This window comes from Mustela putorius, unplaced genomic scaffold (genome assembly GCF_011764305.1).
Source record: "Mustela putorius furo isolate JIRA1106 unplaced genomic scaffold, ASM1176430v1.1 tig00003901_pilon_pilon_pilon, whole genome shotgun sequence".
NCBI lineage: Eukaryota > Metazoa > Chordata > Mammalia > Carnivora > Mustelidae > Mustela > Mustela putorius.
The window spans coordinates 18100831-18118756 of NW_025422049.1; the positions used below are offsets into that span (position 1 = coordinate 18100831).

The following is a 17926-nucleotide window of genomic DNA, read 5'->3' on the forward strand; positions in this document are numbered from 1 at the left end:
GTAATCCTACACATTCTATTTTACATATCTAAAGACACTGTTCTAAGAAGAGGTCCACAGGCTTCACTGTACTATCAAAAGGTTTCTTGGCACAAATACATTTAAGAACCCCTGATTCAGGTTTTTAAACCCATGCTGCCTACGACAATCTACAAATCTATAATGAACAATTGTCAACAGTTTCAGGAAGGATAATCTGCTTTCTCCAGCAAAGAAAGGTGAACAAAATAATTTTGAGGGTAGGGAAACAGGATTGCCTGAAAATCACTGTTTATGTGCCTTCACTTGAACCTAGCTAGACTGCAAATGCCTAGATATGCTGGATAATCTCTCTGTGCTCAATTTCCCTGTCTCTTACATGAGAATGATGGTAGTATCTAATTTGGTTTTTTTTTGGTCCAATCTTCTTAAAAACAACTGTTATATTTTCTAAATGTTTGATAAACCCATCATTACAAAGTCACCTAATTACTTTTTAAATTTTTTTAATAAAGATTTTATTTATTTATTTGACACACAGAGAGAGATCACAAGTAAGCAGAGCAGCAGGCAGAGAGAGGTGGGGAAGCAGGCTCCCCGCCGAATAGGGAGCCCGATGTGGGGCTCAATCCCAGGATGCTGGGATCGTGACCTGTGACCTGAGTCAAAGGCAGAGGCTTAACCCACTGAGCCACCCAGGCGCCCCACAAAGTCACCTAATTATTAAAGGCACAAGCTTCCAAGTCAGAAAGCTGTAGAGGGTTCAAATTCAAATGCCTAGCTTATGACGTATGTGACCTGAAAGTTTTTTTAACTTCCCCAAGCCCATTTCATCACCGGAATTTAGTACCTGCTTCACAGGGCTGTCTTGAGGCTTAAATGAGATATTATATGTAAAATGTCTAGCCTGGGACGCCTGGGTGATTCAGTGCATTGAGCTTCTGCCTTCGGCTCAAATTATGATCTTGGGATCATGAGAAGGAGCCCCACATGGGGCAGACTCCTTGCTCAGCAGTGAGCCTGCTTCTCCCTCTGCCTGTTGCTCCCCCTACATGTGCACGCTCTCTCTCTGATAAACAATCTTTTAAAAAAAAATAGCAAAAGCTTTAAAAAATAAAAAAATAAAGTGTCTGGCACATAGCAGGGGCTCAATAAATGATATGTATCCTTTTTAAAAAAGATTTTATTTATCTGAGAGAGAGAGAGAAGGCAAGCAGGGGAGGAGCAGAGGAGGAGAAGCAGCCGAGGGAGAGGAGGAGCAGAGCGGGTAAGGAGAGGGAAAGAATCTCCAGCGGACTCTGCAGAGCATGGAACCCACCCCAGGAGAGCAGGAGGGGCTCCTTCTCATGACCCTAAGATTATGACCTGAACTGAAACCAAGAATCAGATGCTTAACCCTTAACGGACTGAGCTGCCCACGTGCCCCCTATCCTTTTTTTTAAGAGTTGTGAAATGCATAGACAAACTGGTGAAGTGAGAGGATCCCCCACACGTTCCCACAAGTCCCTCGAAGACCTGGTCCCTCCTCTTCTTCCAGCCTTGCTGCTCACTATTCCATCTCTCATCTTGTTCTCCTAGGACACCAACTTGCTTTGTAATGACTCTGAACCGCCTCCCAGCATACCTGATGCCCCCGCCCCCGTACCCCTGCCTCTGTTCTCTGCTCTCTCTACCTGGATTGTCCCTCCCTCCTTCCAGAACTGACACCTTCTCCAGGCTCCCATGGCACTTGTTTCCACCACATACCAGGCGTCCATCATTATGGCATCCATCATTATTGTACTGTTTCGTCTGTTGATGTATCTGTTTTGCCAGCAAGGCCATGAGTTCTTTGAGGGCCTGGGCTATGTCTTATTTACCTCGGAATCTCCACTAACACTGTACCTGGCATGGGTCAAGTGCAGAGCAAGTGACCCTTAGATGACCCCATCTGAGAAAGTGATGTCTTTTGTCTTCCCTTTCTGCTCCACCCAGAAATCTACCACCAGGTCCCTGTAGAAGTGCCCCCCCCACCTCTGGTTGCTGGGTTCATGCAAGAGCATTTTGCTGCTCTGAATATCTCCACCGAACACGGTGTCTGTGAGCAAAGGGAGGTGTCACAGACAGGAGCCAATGGGGGGGGGCTGCCCAGTCAGCCTTCCGCTGGAGGTATGCTATGTGTCACTATAAGCTGGACTTGCATGCAAACACATGGTAGCTTCCTGACCCTCTCTCTGAACTATCCAGATTTTTCTATATCTAAGTTATATTTGCTCTTGATCAGCCTGGATATAGTATGCAAAGCTGCACTGAATTATTAACAACACTGCTAGAGAGCAAGGACTACAACAAGGGAAATGTCAAGGGGAAAAAATCTTCAGTTTAATGGTGCCAAATGCCAAGAAGGAAATACTTCTACCAGGACCTCGTCCCAAGGTTATGAACAAAGATAAGAGGACTCAGGCAAGCAGAGAAGCAAAAGGCCCCAGCAGTTCTCAAAACACAACTTAAGCAAACATTTATGGAGCTAATATATTTTGTTATAATGTTTAACATAAAATAATTATAAACAAGAGGGAAAATCATAAACACTGTAATTAAAAAACAATTCAGTAGGCTATAAGTCTGTACAATGCCTGTGAAATTTCATATTCTACTACCTCCTCTGGCTTTTACCCAAGAACATTAAAAAAAAAAAAAAAGGAAGAAGAAGAAAAGGGGGGGAAATTAACGCATCTAAAGGATTGCTTTGGTTTCATAATCATTTTCATAAAGGACTGGCTTTTGGGAGACCAAACTGAATCCTCAGCAGTCTGTGAGAGCATAGGGACCATGCTCTCAGTTCTGCGGGTCTGGTCAGTGACCTCCAAAAGCCACTTTCATCTCTGATCCTGGGATCTTGTTGGGAGCTAGGGATACAGCTTGTTTCTGGTTTTCTGGCCCCTAAGGCAGAGAGAGCACTGCCCTCCCTCCACCCCTCCCTCCCACCATTTCCGCAAGTTGTGGGGCCCCCATACAAGACCCACTGGGCCCTGGGAACGGGGAGTTCTTTGGCTGCCCTTTGCTCCTAGTCACAGGGCTGCTCCTTGTGGCACCCAGAGGGAATTTCAAATGTAGGGAAAGCCCAATCTGCAGGGACTCGGGCAAATGAAGCTCCACCAGAAAGAAGGGGCCCCTAGCCCTGACTGGTGTCCGGGTGTTCAGGTCGGTTATGGGGGCCCCTTTTTACATAAAATCTGCCTCCGTTTTCCTCCCGCTCTGGGAACCAATGCAGTGAGGATTCCACTAGGCGGCACCTCTGTGGTCTCCCGGGAGTTTGAACTCTGTGACCGAGGCAGGGAATGTTCCAGGTCTGAAACACAAGATGGCAGTATACGCTACCCTATTGCTAGGGCCACGAGCTTATGGGGGGGGGGGAGCGAGTCGGCGGGGGGTGGGGAGCGCTGACTGAAACTGAAATCCATCTGAGTTTTATGTGCAGACTGAACATCATGAATATCTGGAATTTTTTTTTCAGGAGCCAATAATTATTGAATCCTCCACATTTCGGGGTAGTCCAATTCCCCAAGCCCTGAGCCACCCTGAAAGCCTGTCCTGCCCACCCAGCCCTTCCCCACATCTTAAAAAGCCCAAGGGGTATGTGACCCAAGGAATCAGCCTGCCTCGCTCTCCACGGATTTGACCTTTCACCTTTCCTCAGCCCCAGAAGCACCCTCTGCTCGGAGCCAAGAACTCCTCGGCTCGCAGTTTCACGCCACCCCCGTGCCTATGAGCATTTCCTCACCACAGCTCTCGAAAGGGTGAGGACAGAGACCAACTAAGGTGGCAGACGGGGATCAGAAAAGGCGGGGCAGCAAGCTTGGAAAAGTAGGGGAAAATAAGTTAAGTGAGGAGAAAGGGGCAGACCCGAGGAGAAAGCGTGGGTTGCTGACGCGAGGGACACGCGGGGGGAAATCGAATGGGGGAAATGAAGGGGACTGAAAGAAAAAGACGGAGAATGGGGAAGGGGGATGGGGAAGAAGACGGGGAATGGGGGAGAAGCCGGGGAGTAGGGAAGAAGATGGTAATGGGGAAGACGGGGAATAGGGGAAGATGGGGAATGGGGGAGAAGAGGGGAGAATGAGGAAATGCCGAGGAGGGAAAAAAAAAAGAAATATGGAAGGGGGGCAAGAAAGAAAAGGAAGAGGAGCGGAAACGGGTAAAGAAAGAAATACGGGGAAGAAAGAAAATGAAAGAAAGGGGAAAGAGTGGGGAAGAAGTGCCGAGAGACGGAAGGGCAAACGGAGACGCGAGCCCAGGAAGGGAGAAGGGGCAAGGCAGCGGGAAGCCACCCGGGGAGCTGGCATTCCCTGAAGCCCGGGCACTGATGGCCTCAGAAGGGGTTCAGGGAAGAGAAGAGAGTGCTCGTGGGGGAAAGAGGGGAAGATCAGGAGAAGAAGGGGCCAGAAACCGAGGCGAGTTTGAGCGTGCTTCCGTGAGTTTCGTTTAAGGCATTCCCCTGGGCACCGCGAGAGCGTGCCGGGCGCTCTCAGACTCCCCGCGGGGGCAGCCGTTCTCTCTCTGCAGACCCCCCAAATAGGCTGGTGGCGGGGCGGAGGGTTAAGGCAGCGACGAGACGGGCTCGCGCGGGCGGCGTCTCTCCTGCAGGGGGACCCGTCCTCGGCGGGACGCCGAACATCTGCCCTCCCGCGGAGCTCGAGACCGGGTTGGCGCGGCGTGCGCGGCTGACCGCGAGTAGATTTCTGACGGTGGATGCGCCTTGAGCGGCCAGAGAGCCCGAGCGGCGGCAGCGCCAGGCGCGCGGACGGGGGGAGAGCCGGGCCGGGTTCCCGAGAGCGCGGGCCAGGGTGCGAGCGGCCGTGTGGGTGCGAGGGCACGAGGGTGCGGGCGGCGGAGGGGGGGAGGGGGGCGGGAGCTTGGGGGGCAGGACCCAGGCGGCCGCCAAGGAAGCGGCGAGGAGCGCTCACCGCCGGCCCCCCTGGGGTAATTTACATGCTGTCACAGCCCCGTGCTGACTCCTGGGCGTGCAGCTCGCTCACTCGCTCACTGGCTCCCTCGCTCACTCGCTCACTCGCTCTCCGCTCCTGCCACCGCACAGCCGGCACAACCCAGGGGAGCCCGAGAGCGGGAGAGCCAGCGAGCCGGGGAGGGAGGGAGCAAAGGAGGGAGGGAAACGAGGGCGCGCCTGGCTCTCCCTCTGCCCTGCTGCCCGCCCTTCCTGCTGCCACAGGTCCGCCGAGCCCCGCTCACACTTGGGAAACTTAGGACTGCGCTAGAGCCGCGTGTGGCACCTGGGGGGGGGGGGCGGGCAGCCCCAGCCTCTAGAGGAGGGGGAGGAGGAAGAGGAGGAAGTGAGCCCGAAGGATCCGCTCAGAGCTGTTTGTCCAGCTGTTTCTATTCGCACCCAGGGCAGCACAGCCAGGAGGGGGCCGAGCCGAGGGTGGCTGGCTTTAGGCGCTAATTTCCAACTCCTCTCGCAGCTTGTGTTTTCCAGACACCCTGGAGTCCCCTCAAGCTAGCCCGGCGGGCGCGCACCTGCCAGCCGACCCTGACCTCGAGGGCCAAACGGCCCCCGAGCCTGAGAAGATGGCCCAGCCCAAGACCGACTGCCGTTCACCTGTCGGTCTCGACTGCTGCAACTGCTGCCTGGACCTGGCCCACCGGAGCGGGCTCCAGCGCGACAGCAGCGGAGAAAACAACAATCCGGGCAGCCCTACCGTGAGCAACTTTCGGCAGCTGCAGGAGAAGCTAATCTTCGAGAACCTCAACACCGACAAGCTCAACAGCATAATGCGGCAGGATTCGCTAGAGCCCGTGCTGCGGGACCCCTGCTACCTGATCAACGAGGGCATCTGCAACCGCAACATCGACCAGACCATGCTCTCCATCCTGCTCTTCTTCCACAGGTGGGTGCCTGGGCAGACGGGTGGGCACGCGGTCCAGGCTGGCGGGCTGGCGCCGGCCTTTACCGGACCCTCACCTCTGACGGAAAGGGTGACCGAGTTGTTCACGCGGTGGGGTTGAGGGAGCACTGGGGAGGCGGGGCTCCCGGTGTCCGAGACCTGACTCGGACCCTTATGCTCCTCTGAGGCCAGCAGGGCAGAGGGGAGGCCCGGCAGGTGGGAGCCTTATTTTGAAGGGAATTTGAGACTTGCCTAGGGAAATGCTGGAGTCCAGGAGGTGGGCAGAGCCCTAGCTCGGTTTGGGGGTAGCCAGCGGCACCCCCTCCTGAAATGCGCACGTTTCTGCTTCCGTTTTGGGGATTCTGCCACGGGATGCTCCTGGGATCCGAGTTCCACCTTTCTCAGAAGCCCATTTCTAAATATGCAAACTCGGGTTGCAATTGCAAGAGCTTTTAAATTACAGAGTGGCCCTGACTGACATCGAGGGCAAGCAAAATGTCAGGACAAATTAAGCTGCTGCTGGCATGGGGGGAGGGTGAAGAACAAGAATAATTAGACATGTGTGAGAATTTTTTGAGACTCTGGACGGTATTTTTTGAGACTCCGTGGATCACGGCCTTCAATTTCCAGTGGCGGCTAAAAGCAGCCCCTGAGAGAGCATCCTGTGATGGGTGGGTGGGTGGATGAACCCCGTCTCCGCAGGCCTGTGTTGGAGTGCAGGTCAGACTTTCTAGATATCCTGCTGAAGGACAAGGAAGGGAGGGAGAGGGGAAAAACACAATGGGAAGACTCAAGGTTGCCGCTGTCCTCCAGTCCAAGACATTCTGGTAAGAGCCAGTCTTGGTAGCAGAGAGGCAACTGAGGCAGTTTTGAGACAGGGGAGGCAGGAAACCCAGCCCTGGGTTTGGGGTCTTAGAACCATCCGGACAGGACACTGGGTGCGCGTGTGCGCATCTGTGCTTGTGTGTGTGTGTGTGTGTGTACGCACGCATGTATAGGGGTGGATCTTATTCTCTCTCAACAACAAAGGTTATGTAAGAGGAGAACCCCACTGTGGGAGACCAGGGTTGTGGTACAAGTTGTGGTTCTACCTCCACGTGTGAACCTGAGCAAGGTCCCTGATCTTTCTGGTCTCTTATGACTCATGTTCTGAGGGGCGCCTGGGTGGCTCAGTGGGTTAAAGCCTCTGCCTTGGGCTCAGGTCATGATCTCAGGGTCCTGGGATCCAGCCCCACCGGCTCTCTGCTCAGCAGGGAGCCTGCTTCCCTTTCTTTCTCTCTCTCTCCCTCTCTCTCTCTGCCTGCCTCTCTGCCTACTTGTGATCTCTGTCTGTCAAATGAATAGATAAAATCTTTAAAAACAAACAAACAAACAGACTCCTAGTTCTGAGATTCCAGGTCTGGAGGGGGGAGGTGGTGTGTTGAGCCAAGGTAATAGGAAATTTTCAGCACCCACAGACTATTGAATCATTGGGTGGCTTTGTGAAGCCCACATGGGACATTTTCAAAGTGATCCCATTGGCAGGAACTGCCCTCACTTGGTACTAAGACCAGGTTTGCCTCTGCAGCCCCACAAGCAGGGCTGCCAATTTCTTTGGCACTATCATAACAAGTTGTATTTCTCAGGCATTTTACAGGCCATCAAAGCCCTTTCTCGTTTATTGTTTCACACGAAGCAGCAATTGTCTCAAAGAAACCAGGCCGCATACGGAACAGGTTTCTAGGGAATCTTCTTTTCTTGTGAAAGATTACTACAAGTGTATTCACACCACAGACAACCCGCAGCCCCTGCCCAGCTAAAGCCCTAACAGGCTCCTAATAATCCTGCTCCACACCACAGGAGAGTGGTGGTGAGGAGTGGCAGAAACACCAGGAAAGAGCGTCTACAGCATTTGTACTCTTTTTGGGGGGAGAGAAACTGCCCTAAATGGCCTTGCTAAAGTGTAAGAGGGGACACTTCCTCGGCTCTGGTTTCTAGGTTCAGGACCTAGGAGGGTAGGACCTAGGTAAGTGAGGTCTGAGGCTAAGAGCCTAAGATCAGTGTTGGTTTGTGCCACACCTAGAGATGCTTTCTGGTTGTCTGGGTTTCTTGAATGGAAAAACCTCCTTCGACACCTACTCCCATGGACACCTGCCTGTTGACACTTGTTTCTTGGCAAAGCCTGGAAATACTATGGGTTGGGGGTGGGGGCGCTGAGGGCATTGGTCAAGGGAGGAGGGCGAATGGTTAAAAAGGTGTACCTGAGTCCTGTGCCTCTAGCAATCAGAGCAATTCGGTGTCCCAAACAGTTGAGCAGCAAACCAGTAAGCCCTCAGGCTTCCGTGAGGCAGGGGAATGACCGAGTCCTGTGGTAACAGCCGTAGAGTTCTAGAAGGATGAAGCATTGTCTCAGTTTCCTTGACCTTTCTGGGACCTTAGAGATTAGACATTCTGAATGTGGTTTAGGCTTTGCCCAGAATGACATCCTCCTTAGCAAAGTAGGAGACCATTATTGCTGGTCATGGGACTTCTCTGGTCTCTGAGCTGGGCAGCCTTCTCCAAAGTGAAAATCTCCTCTTTCTTACTTCATTTATTCCCTGGGCATCTGTCTTCAAAACTCAGCCATCCCTTTTACTTCGGTTCCATTTAATGATTTGATATTTCAAATTCCTGTCTGGGTATACTTTTCCTTTAATTTGTTGACTTTGAAGGCTGTCTCTTCTAGAAAAGCGACTCATCCGCCTCTCCTCCTGCAGCCCACTCACCTGCTGCCAGGGCTCCTGTATTCCAGGGAGGAAGGGCAGGGCGGGGCACATTCTTCATTTCTATCTGGTTTGTCTACTTTGACCTGCCCCTGGCTCCTAGCTTAGTTCTTGGAATCCTTGGAACACAAGAGTGTAAGCAATCTGAGGGCAGGACTGTGTTTTACACTCACTTGGTTCTCCCTCAGCTACTTGTTAGACAGCTGGTACTCAGTAACTGTTTTTTTTTTTTTTTTTTTTTTTGTAACCAGATGACTGATTAATTATTGGTGTGGTCCTGTGTAAAGATTTTACAACTTTAAACTAGTCTTGGAAAATCCTTATTAATATTTAAGTGTGATCTCTGTTGTTTGAACCACATACATTTATTCCTAGCCTAGTAGAAGTCCCTATGGACATGCAACTTGTTCATATATAAGGATGCCTCTAAAATATCGGGTGAGAGGAAGATGTGTTTTGTTTTTTAAAAGATTGTATTTATTTGAGATTGAGAGAGAGAGAGAGCACAAACAGGGAGGAGGGGCAGAGAGAGAAGCCGACTCCCCACTGAGCAGGGAGCCCAAACGGGGCTGGATCCCAGGACCCTGAGATCATGACCTGAACTGATGGCAGAAGTGTAACTGACTGAGCCACCCAGGTGCCCCAGGGGAAGATGTGTTTTAAATACCATCCCTTAGGGCTCAGGTCATGATCTCAGGGTCCTGGGATATAGCCCCATGTCCTCAGGGTTCCCTGCTCAGCGGGGAGCCTGCTTCTCCCTTTCCTTCTGCTCCTCCTCCCCCACTCGTGTGCAAGCACATAAGCACATGCTCGCTCTCGCTCTTTCTCTCTCTCTCTCTCAAATACATAAATAAAATCTTTAAAATAAATAAATAAATACCATCCCTTTGATCTTGTATTAGGTAACTAACAACAATTATAGATTAATAGTTAACATTTACTGAGTGTTTAAAATATGTACTAAGCCTCCTGTCTGCATAATCTCACTGATACCAACCCAAAGGAAGGGGTACTGTTGTCACCCTTCTTTATTTTATAATGAAGGAAACTGAGGCTTGGGAAAATTTAGAAACTTGCCTGATACCTCCCAACAAAGAGCAAAGCCAAAACTCCGCCTAAGATCAATCAGACACTAAAGAATTGTCTGTGAAGAAAGAGTTGTTAAGCTGAGGTAAATATTAGCCCAGAAAACTAATCAAGTGGTTAAAATGTCCTTACTAGGTAGGGTGACCAACCCTCCAGTCTGGGGAAACAAGACTTCCAATGTTCAAACCAGGACAGTCCCAGGGAAACTGGGATGATTGGTCACTCTTCTATTCAGGGACTCTGCCTTATCATTTGAATATGCTTCTAAAACTGGAAAACTTAGGAGGCAGATAGAATATACCGGGCGAACAGCTAACATTTCCAATTTAAATGTAGCACCTGGCTGGCTCAGCTGGTAGAACATGCGACTCTTGATCTCAGGGTCGTGAGTTTAAGCCCCACTTTGGGCCCGGAGCCTACTTTAAAAAATTATTAAAAAATAAAATAAAATATGGGGCACCCAAGCAGCTCAGTCGGTTAAGAGTCCAACTGATCTCAGGGTCCTGAGATGGAGCTCCATGTTGGGGTCTGAGCTGGGCATATAGAGCCTGAGATTCTCTCAGAATCAGATTCTCTCAATCTCAGAGAGATTGAGATTCTTTCTCTGTCTCCCTCCACCCCTCCCTGTGCCCGTGCTCTCCCCTCCCATAAATAAATAAATCTTTAAAAAAATTAAAATAAAATAAAAGTAGCCTATGAAAAAAACTTGCAAAGTTGACATTTGAGGGACCTTAATTCTCTGATCAGTAAGGTGTAGTGAGCTGGAACAAGAGCCTTTGCCATAGTCTATTATTGTCACTGATGTTGTAACCTCAAATTTATTTCTTAGATTTTATCCAAAGCATCTCAGTCAGCTCTGTTCTGCCTGTGTCCCCCAAGCCCACCTGCCCAGTGTGGCCTGAGACACTCGGAATCGGAATTTGCTTCCAGCTCTAAAAGCCCTTGTTGTCCATCTTTAAGTTTTTGGCTGGCAACAACGGGTTCCCATACTTAGATGCTCAGAAAATAACAGTAGCAGGGTCGTCACCTGGTTGGCTCAGATGGTTAAGTGTCTGTCTTTGGCTCAGGTCATGATCTCCAGGTTCTGGCATCGAGCCCCACATTGGGCTCCCAGCTCAGTGGAGAATCTGCTTCTCGCAGTCTCTCCCCCTGCTTGTGTTCTCTGTATCTCTCTCTTAAATTAATAAATAAAATCTTGAAAAAAAGAAAGAAAGAAAGAAAGAAAATAGGGCACCTGGGTGGCTTAGTCGTTAAGTGTCTGCCTTCAGTTCAGGTCATGATCCCAGGGTCCGAGGATCCAGCCCCGCACTGAGCTCCCTGCTCAGTGCCAACCCTGCTTCTCCTTCTCCCACTCCCCCTGCTTGTGTTCCCTCTCTCGCTGTCTCTCTCTCTGTCAAGTAAATAAATAAAATCTTTTTTAAAAAAATAATAACATAAAGTCAAATTGCTTTGCCTGTGCTAATTCCTTTAACTTTCCCTATTGAGTTGGTACATAGCAGCAAGGGGAAAGATAGAGGTTCAGAGATCAGGTTTCCAAGAAAAATTCACATACAAATTATTTGGGCTTCTGTTAAGTGAATCTTCGAACTAATGTTTTTGTTTTTGTTTTTTAAAGATTTTATTTATTTGACAGAGAGAGAGAGAAATCACAAGTAGGCAGAGAAGCAAGCAGAGAGAGAGAGGAGAGGAAGCAGGCTCCCTGCAGAGTAGAGAGCCCCATGCGGGGCTCGGTTCCAGGACCCTGGGATCATGACCTGAGCCGAAGGCAGAAGCTTTAACTCACTGAGCCACCCAGGCACCCCCGAACTAATGGTTTTATATGTGTATATTCCTGAATTTGACCTCTGAGGGCATAGCCACTTACATGGCATGATTTGAAGCACAAAACAACTCTCTTACCTGCCTGCTGTGGTGTCTGAATTCACACTCTAAGATCCACCTTGACATCTGTGCACCATCTAAAATCCCTCTTCCATGGCACCAGTGGTATGCAGACCACACCGTGAGAAACCCCGAATTCGAGATTGCAACGCTTTGTCAACTAATTTGCTAGTTGAATTTGAGGATGGAGGGTTTTTTTTTTTTTCTGTAGTGAGGTTTTGGGTTTCTGTGTGCCCAAGCCTGTCATTCTTTGCCTTTGTGATTTTTTTCGCTTTTGGTATCAAACTTCGAAAGTCCTTCCCTCACCCAAGGTAATTTAAAATAACTATTTGGAGTACCTAGTGGTCTGACAAAGAATAGACACTCTTGGATTAAGGCACATTCCCTCCTAACAACACAAATGCATCTACAAACTTAACAGTCATGAGGTGGATGCTTCATGAGAATCTCAACATGTAAGAAGTTGTCTTTCTCTTGAGGCTTGGATGTGAATTCCATGTGCAAAGAGGCTTTTGCCGGTGTATGTATATGATATACATACATCATATATATATGATAAATATGTTTTATGTATATATATGAAGTATATAAGTAATATGTACACATTAGCTGTAAAATATATATAACATAAAAAGTTTGCCATTCTAACCACTTTGAAGTAGCCAATTCAGCGGCATCGGGGATCTTTGCCAGCCTGTACAACCATCACCACCGTCTGTCATTGCCCCAACAGAAACTCTGCACCTGTTAAACACTCCTCGTCCTCCCCTCCCCCTCAGCCCCTGGTCGCCTCTCTTCTACTTCCTGTCTCTCTGAATTTGCCAGCTCTAGGGATTTTATGTAAGTGGAACCCTACATTACGTGTCCTTTGGGTCTGGCCTCTTTGACTGAGCATTAGGTTTTCAAGGTTCACTCATGCTGTGGCATGCGACAGTACTTCGTTCTTTCTTAATGACTGGATAGTATGCTGTTGTGTGGATCAACACGTTTTGTCGAGCCACTCATCAGTCCACTGACACAAGGGTCACCCTCCACCAGCTGGCCATGATGGAAGATGCTGCCGTGCACGCTAGCGTACAGGCATCTTTTTGAGCCCCTGGATCTTTGGGCAGAATATCCTCTCCCTGGGTCAGCTGCTAGGGCTGGTGATTCCAATGAAAAGCAAGCTAAAAAGTTTAATGAAGTGATGGAAATGGAAGTTTTATAGGGGAGATGATGGGCTTTTGAAGCTCATGGGCTCATGAAGCAGAGGCTGGCAAAGGTTTTAGGGTGCTCCTTTCATGAGTGCCCAGGAGCTACCATACTTTTCAGCCACATGTGACATCATTATTTGTCATTGACTACTTTGTGTGGGTTTATTTATCTGACCTCCTGCCAAACAGGCCACTCACTCGGAATAGGATTCTGTGGGAGTGACACATGGGAAACCCAAGTTTGGAGGAGAGGTAGAGAGGCAAGGCTGGTGGCCATGGAAGCCCACTGCATCATGGGGACTGGAGAGATATAGCTGGAGGATTTGTGTTCTTAATGAAAAATGGTGGGGGGGGGGTGCGCCTGAGGGGCTCAGTCATTAAGCATCTGCCTTCAGCTCAGGTCATGATCTCAGGGTCCTGGGATCGAGCCCCGCCACGGGCTCCCTGCTTGGTAGGGAGTCTGCTTCTCCCTCTCTCTCTGCCCAGTCCCTTTTGCTTGTGTGCGCTCTCTCTCTCTCTCTGATAAATAAGTAAGATATATTTTTTTTAAAAATGGTAAGAACAGAGCATGAATTTCACCCACTGCTCCAATTTGCCAGGAATGGACCCATGGGAGCCCACACCTCAGCAAAAATTCTTTCCAGGGTGACCTTATTTTCCCTCCCTGCCTTAAGAGAAGGTTAATACTCCTGCTCGTGTTTGCACTTCCAGATAAACTAACAAGCTGTCAATTCCAGGTAGAGCGTTGGCTCCTTTCCAGGACAGGTCCTGAAGGCCAGGGAGTCTGGGTAAACGGAGACAGATGCGTCTGGCCAAGGCTGCCAGGGTCTCCTGTCCTCTGAGTGATGGAGCCCAGCACAGCACTTGCCCCCACCCTGTGGGCCGCTGGAGGGAAGTGAGGCCAACCCTGTCTGTCTGCACCTGGTGGTGGCCGTTGCGCTGTGTTTGCTCATTGCGATGCTGCTCCTACCTGAACTTTCTCCTCTTATGTAAGGCATCCCTCAAGATAACTACAAAGCCATAATCTGCCATGGCTGGCTGGGTTTACATAATAAATTGGTTGGTGTCATGCAATCGCCTCTCGAGCCCCGGAGAAGCCAATGTGCTGAGCGGGACTTAAGCTTGGGCCCATTTTGTGGAGCACTCTGTGTGCTCTGTGCACTCAAGGGAAGGCATTCCAAGACCACAGGGGTCAAAAAGATGAAATTTCCCTTTTAGATGAAGACAGCAATAATGACCCAGGACATACTGTGCTGTTCCAATGCCTGCAATAATGGGACAAGGGTGAGGGCTTTGCTGTAAGACCGCAGCTTTGGCAGGGCAGGCCTTCCATAGGGCCCTGTGGGCTAATGGAAGCCACATGAGGTCCAGAAGACTAGATCCCAGCCTCAAAGCAGGTTTCATGAGGAGTCGTGGCAGGGGCTCAGGGCGGCCACTGTCTACCATGCTGACATTCAGCTGGGTGAAGGAATTGGACTGGGAATAAGACAGGGGTCTGGGAGAGTAGAAAGCAAGCTTTCCCAAATGCTAATCAAGGCAGGAGGGAATCTTAGCAGTGAGCAAGGCAAATTCACTTGTACCTCCTAGCAGGTGATCCCTGACCCAAAGTGGCTGTTGCCCATTTGGAGACAGTATAAGTGGGGTGAGATCCCAGCCAGCAGACCAAATGGGAAGCTTCCTGTGGCACAGACACTAGCCTGAGGAGAAACAAGAGCTGGAAGGAGGTTTGGTCAGTGATGCCCCAGGCACACTGTCAGCCTTCCTCTCCTGGGAGCCATTTTCCTCAAATAGGCCCAGCCTGAAATCAGGGCCCTGCCTATGGACAGAGCCCCACAGGGACCTTCCCATCCTTCCTCGAAGGAATAATTTACTCACAAAATAGCCTTGGGTATTCGACCCACTTCCTCTTGTCTTCTCTTCAGGCAAGACGGAGGGCAGCTGCTCACAGCCTAGGGGTCTGGCCGGGATTCCCGTCAGAGCTGTCTAGGCCATCGGTTGGCTACGCCTGCTATCCCTGAGGAAGAAGGGAGTGAGAAGAAGGGAAGTGGTTCCAGGGGCTCCTTCCTGGCTTACCCACCAGCCCCCCCTCCTGCCCTCCCTTACCTTGCTTAGCCTCACTTCCAGACTAGGCTGGGCCTAGGCCAGCCTGAGGGCCCTGACTCATTATCGAGCATGGTGCCTTATGTAACCAAGCCAGGTTACTGAGGCCTCAAGCTTCTGCTTAATGTGATTTGGGGCATTTGGTGAGGGCTGGGGGGGGGGGGACAGGGAGGGCAACTTCTTCTATCACCCGATCCTACACTGCTAAAAAGACAACCTGGCGCTTCTGGAGGGACCCCAGGACAGGTCTTGGAAGCCCCTCTTCCTTTTGTATCTGCATGTTGGTTCAGAGACTGCGTGGGACCCCAGGCAGAAAGGTTTACTACAGGCTAGAGGAGTCTTTTAAAGGAAGGCCAATTCCCAGTCCATTCTCCGTGAAGTCCCCAGGCTGGCCAGAACAATAACTCTTAGCTTTCCTCCTGGCTTATTCAGAAAATTACACTACCTGGCTTGGTGCAGCTGAGCCCCAGCAAAGTCAGGCTCACTGGATTCTCTGACATAGTTCTCTAATTAAAGTTCATCTGACTACCTACAACACAGAACAGGCCAACCAATCTACTATTCCCTTGCCTCCGAGTTTGTGACTAAACCAAGAGTTCCTCTTCTTCTCTTCCCTTGTCTTTGCCTGAGCCCATCCCAGTGGGCTGCCAGTGGGTAAATGGCTCACAGGCTGAGGGTAGTTGGGGACACTGCTTTCTGGTTAGAGAAAAAGAGGAAGAAACGGGGAAATAAAGTAAAAAGAAAAGTGGTATGGAAATTACCAGCAGACATGGTCATATCTAAAGCTCAGACTCAGGAATCCTCAGACAGGCTCAAGACCATCATTTCAGGGCTCAGGAGAGCTGGGCCCTGGAAGTCCCCCAGATCTCAGCCAGAATCCAGTCAATATCGGGGAGTCTGAGGTGGAGGTGCAGAATTTCCCTTTCTTGAGACCCCCCTCGTGGGCTTTGAGCCCCTCGCTTCTCCCTAACTCCCTTCCCTCCAGTTCAGAGTCCATTGCTATAAAAAGAAGAAGAAGAAGAAGGAAGAGGAGGAGGAGAAAGGAAGGAAGACTAAGAGAAAGCCCTGCTCTGTCTGAAGGCAACATACTCTGCCTGACCAGGTGCACAGAGAAATGAATGATGGCAGCCCCTCACTCGGCCTTGGACGGAGTGACCAAGCACTTCAGTCATCCAAACCATCATTTACTGACTAAGGGCCCACTGCTGATCGAGCCCCCACTGTGGATTTATTGAGTGTCTACCCTGATTAGCACTGAAGAAGACAGGCAAGGTGGCAGAGGCCAGGATGGGGTCTGGGGAACTAAGAGTGTAGCTGGAGGGGTGGAGAAGCTGTCACGAAGGCCATCAGAGAACAAAGCAGTTCCAGTAAGGCAACTGTAGGCCCAGTAGGGACTCCTGCTACTTGCGGGAGAGGCCTGGGGCTTGCTGCTCTCTGGGTCCTCAGGTCTGGAGCTTGGGCGGTGCCAAAGCAAACTAGGAAGGGAGAGTCTCTCCATGGCTGTGGCTTCCAGCAGGGCTGTAAGAATGGGTTGGCTTTGGCATGGTGGGAAGCAGCTGCAGGGCTCTCTGGTTGGGACAGGGGAGGGGATCCTTGCCAGTTGAGAAGGGATCATGGGTAGGAAGGGGCTGGCCTAGAGTGGGGACAGCAGCCAAGAACACTTTCTATTCTTCCTGGACTGAAACCTGGAGTCACCAAGCTTCAGGAACTAGAGAAGAGCTTCTGGCCCTCCTCTCATTGCTCCTCTTAGACTCTGGGCAAGCTGGCCCCTAGTACCCTCTCCTTGGAGACCTGGGCTAGCCAAGATAGATGAAGGCCTTTGGGGCCTGAGAGCAGGAAGGCACCTCTCTTTTCTGCCTGAAGAAAGCTCATGGGAACCAGGGGGTTTGAGCTTGGGCAGGCAGTTGAGGGTGGGAACCAGAGGAGCCTTGGGGGGTGGGTGGCTTTGTATCTCGGCACCCCTGGCCTTGATCTCCACCAGGCCCCTTGTGGAGGGTCACAGGACCAGGGACAAGTCAAGGTGCTGCCAAAGAATATATACACAATTCGCCCAATTGTTTTTGGATAAAAGTTGCTGGCAGCCTGCAGGAGGCCATTTTAGCTTTGTCTGCACCTTGCTCAAATCCTTCTTTCCCATGTGCCCTACTAGTGGAGGCCCTGGAGTAAGAGGCAGAAAGGAGGGAAGCCTCCAGCTGATAGGAGAAGGAGCTGGGGTAGCAAAAAGAGCCAGCCTCAAGTCACCTGGGGAAGGAAGTCACCTGACCATAGCCGTACTCCACCCTTGCTTTCTGGGACCCTCTCCCCAGCCAGTGTGCTGGGCACTCACACTTATACCCTTTCCCACCAGTGCTCTGGAGAATTCACATTTACACTCATGAACAGATTCAGTAAAAAAAAAAAAAAAAAACTATTTCTTGCACACCTTCCCTATGCCAGGCTCAGTGTTAGGCACTGGGAATAGAATGGGAAAAATCACAAGAGCCATGGTCCCAGCCATCATGGAACAATCAGCAGAGTGGGATAGATAGACAGGCATTAACCAGTCAGTCAGACTAATGAATGTATAATTACAAACTGACTAAGTGCCAGGAGGGAGAAGGAATAAGATGCCACCAGAGAGTTTAACGAAGAATCAGACAAGGTGACCTGAGGAAGTGATACTTGAGCTAAAGAAATGCATCTCTAATACTGAAATCATCAGCCCTGGTCTCATTCTAATCAGCAGACCCAGGCCAAAGGAGACATTTTGAGGTGGAGCACTTGCTAAGGAGCCTCTGGAGTTGTACCATTAGGTAGTTCGTCACACCCTTGGAAATGTCTCTAGGCTGTGAGTGGCTGTCAGGTCCAAAAGAGGAGGACTAACAGCATTCTGACAAGAGGAAGAGATGAGTTTGAAGCCCACGGGGCGACTAGTACTTAATGTCATCCTTTGCTAAAAATAGTCCATGACAGTATGGAAATGTGTAAGGGCTGGTCCTGGGGACCGGTGATAAAGTGGGTATAGCCTGTGGGGAGGAAAATTTGGTTTTGTCAATTATTTACTGTAAAGAAAAAAGAAAGGGGA

The 17926-nt window shown here is 50.2% G+C and overlaps 2 protein-coding genes across 2 annotated transcripts in view; one reads left to right on the forward strand and one right to left on the reverse strand.

Moving 5' to 3' along the window:
• NCBP2L (nuclear cap binding protein subunit 2 like) overlaps nt 1-17926 on the reverse strand; it is a 50777-nt gene that overhangs the window by 16100 nt on the left and 16751 nt on the right. Inside the window, exons 2-3 of the mRNA XM_045068343.1 lie at nt 14638-14776; nt 8102-8228 (exon numbers count right to left, since the gene is read on the reverse strand). The gene's annotated coding sequence lies outside the window, so the exon portion shown is untranslated. The remainder of the gene's footprint in view (nt 1-8101; nt 8229-14637; nt 14777-17926) is intronic.
• The window catches only part of TSC22D3 (TSC22 domain family member 3), a 61778-nt gene continuing 48860 nt past the window's right edge, over nt 5009-17926 (forward strand). The window contains exons 1-2 of the mRNA XM_045068345.1: nt 5009-5188; nt 5439-5864. Of these exons, the coding sequence (XP_044924280.1) occupies nt 5545-5864 (320 nt within the window). The 5' untranslated portion in view covers nt 5009-5188; nt 5439-5544. The remainder of the gene's footprint in view (nt 5189-5438; nt 5865-17926) is intronic.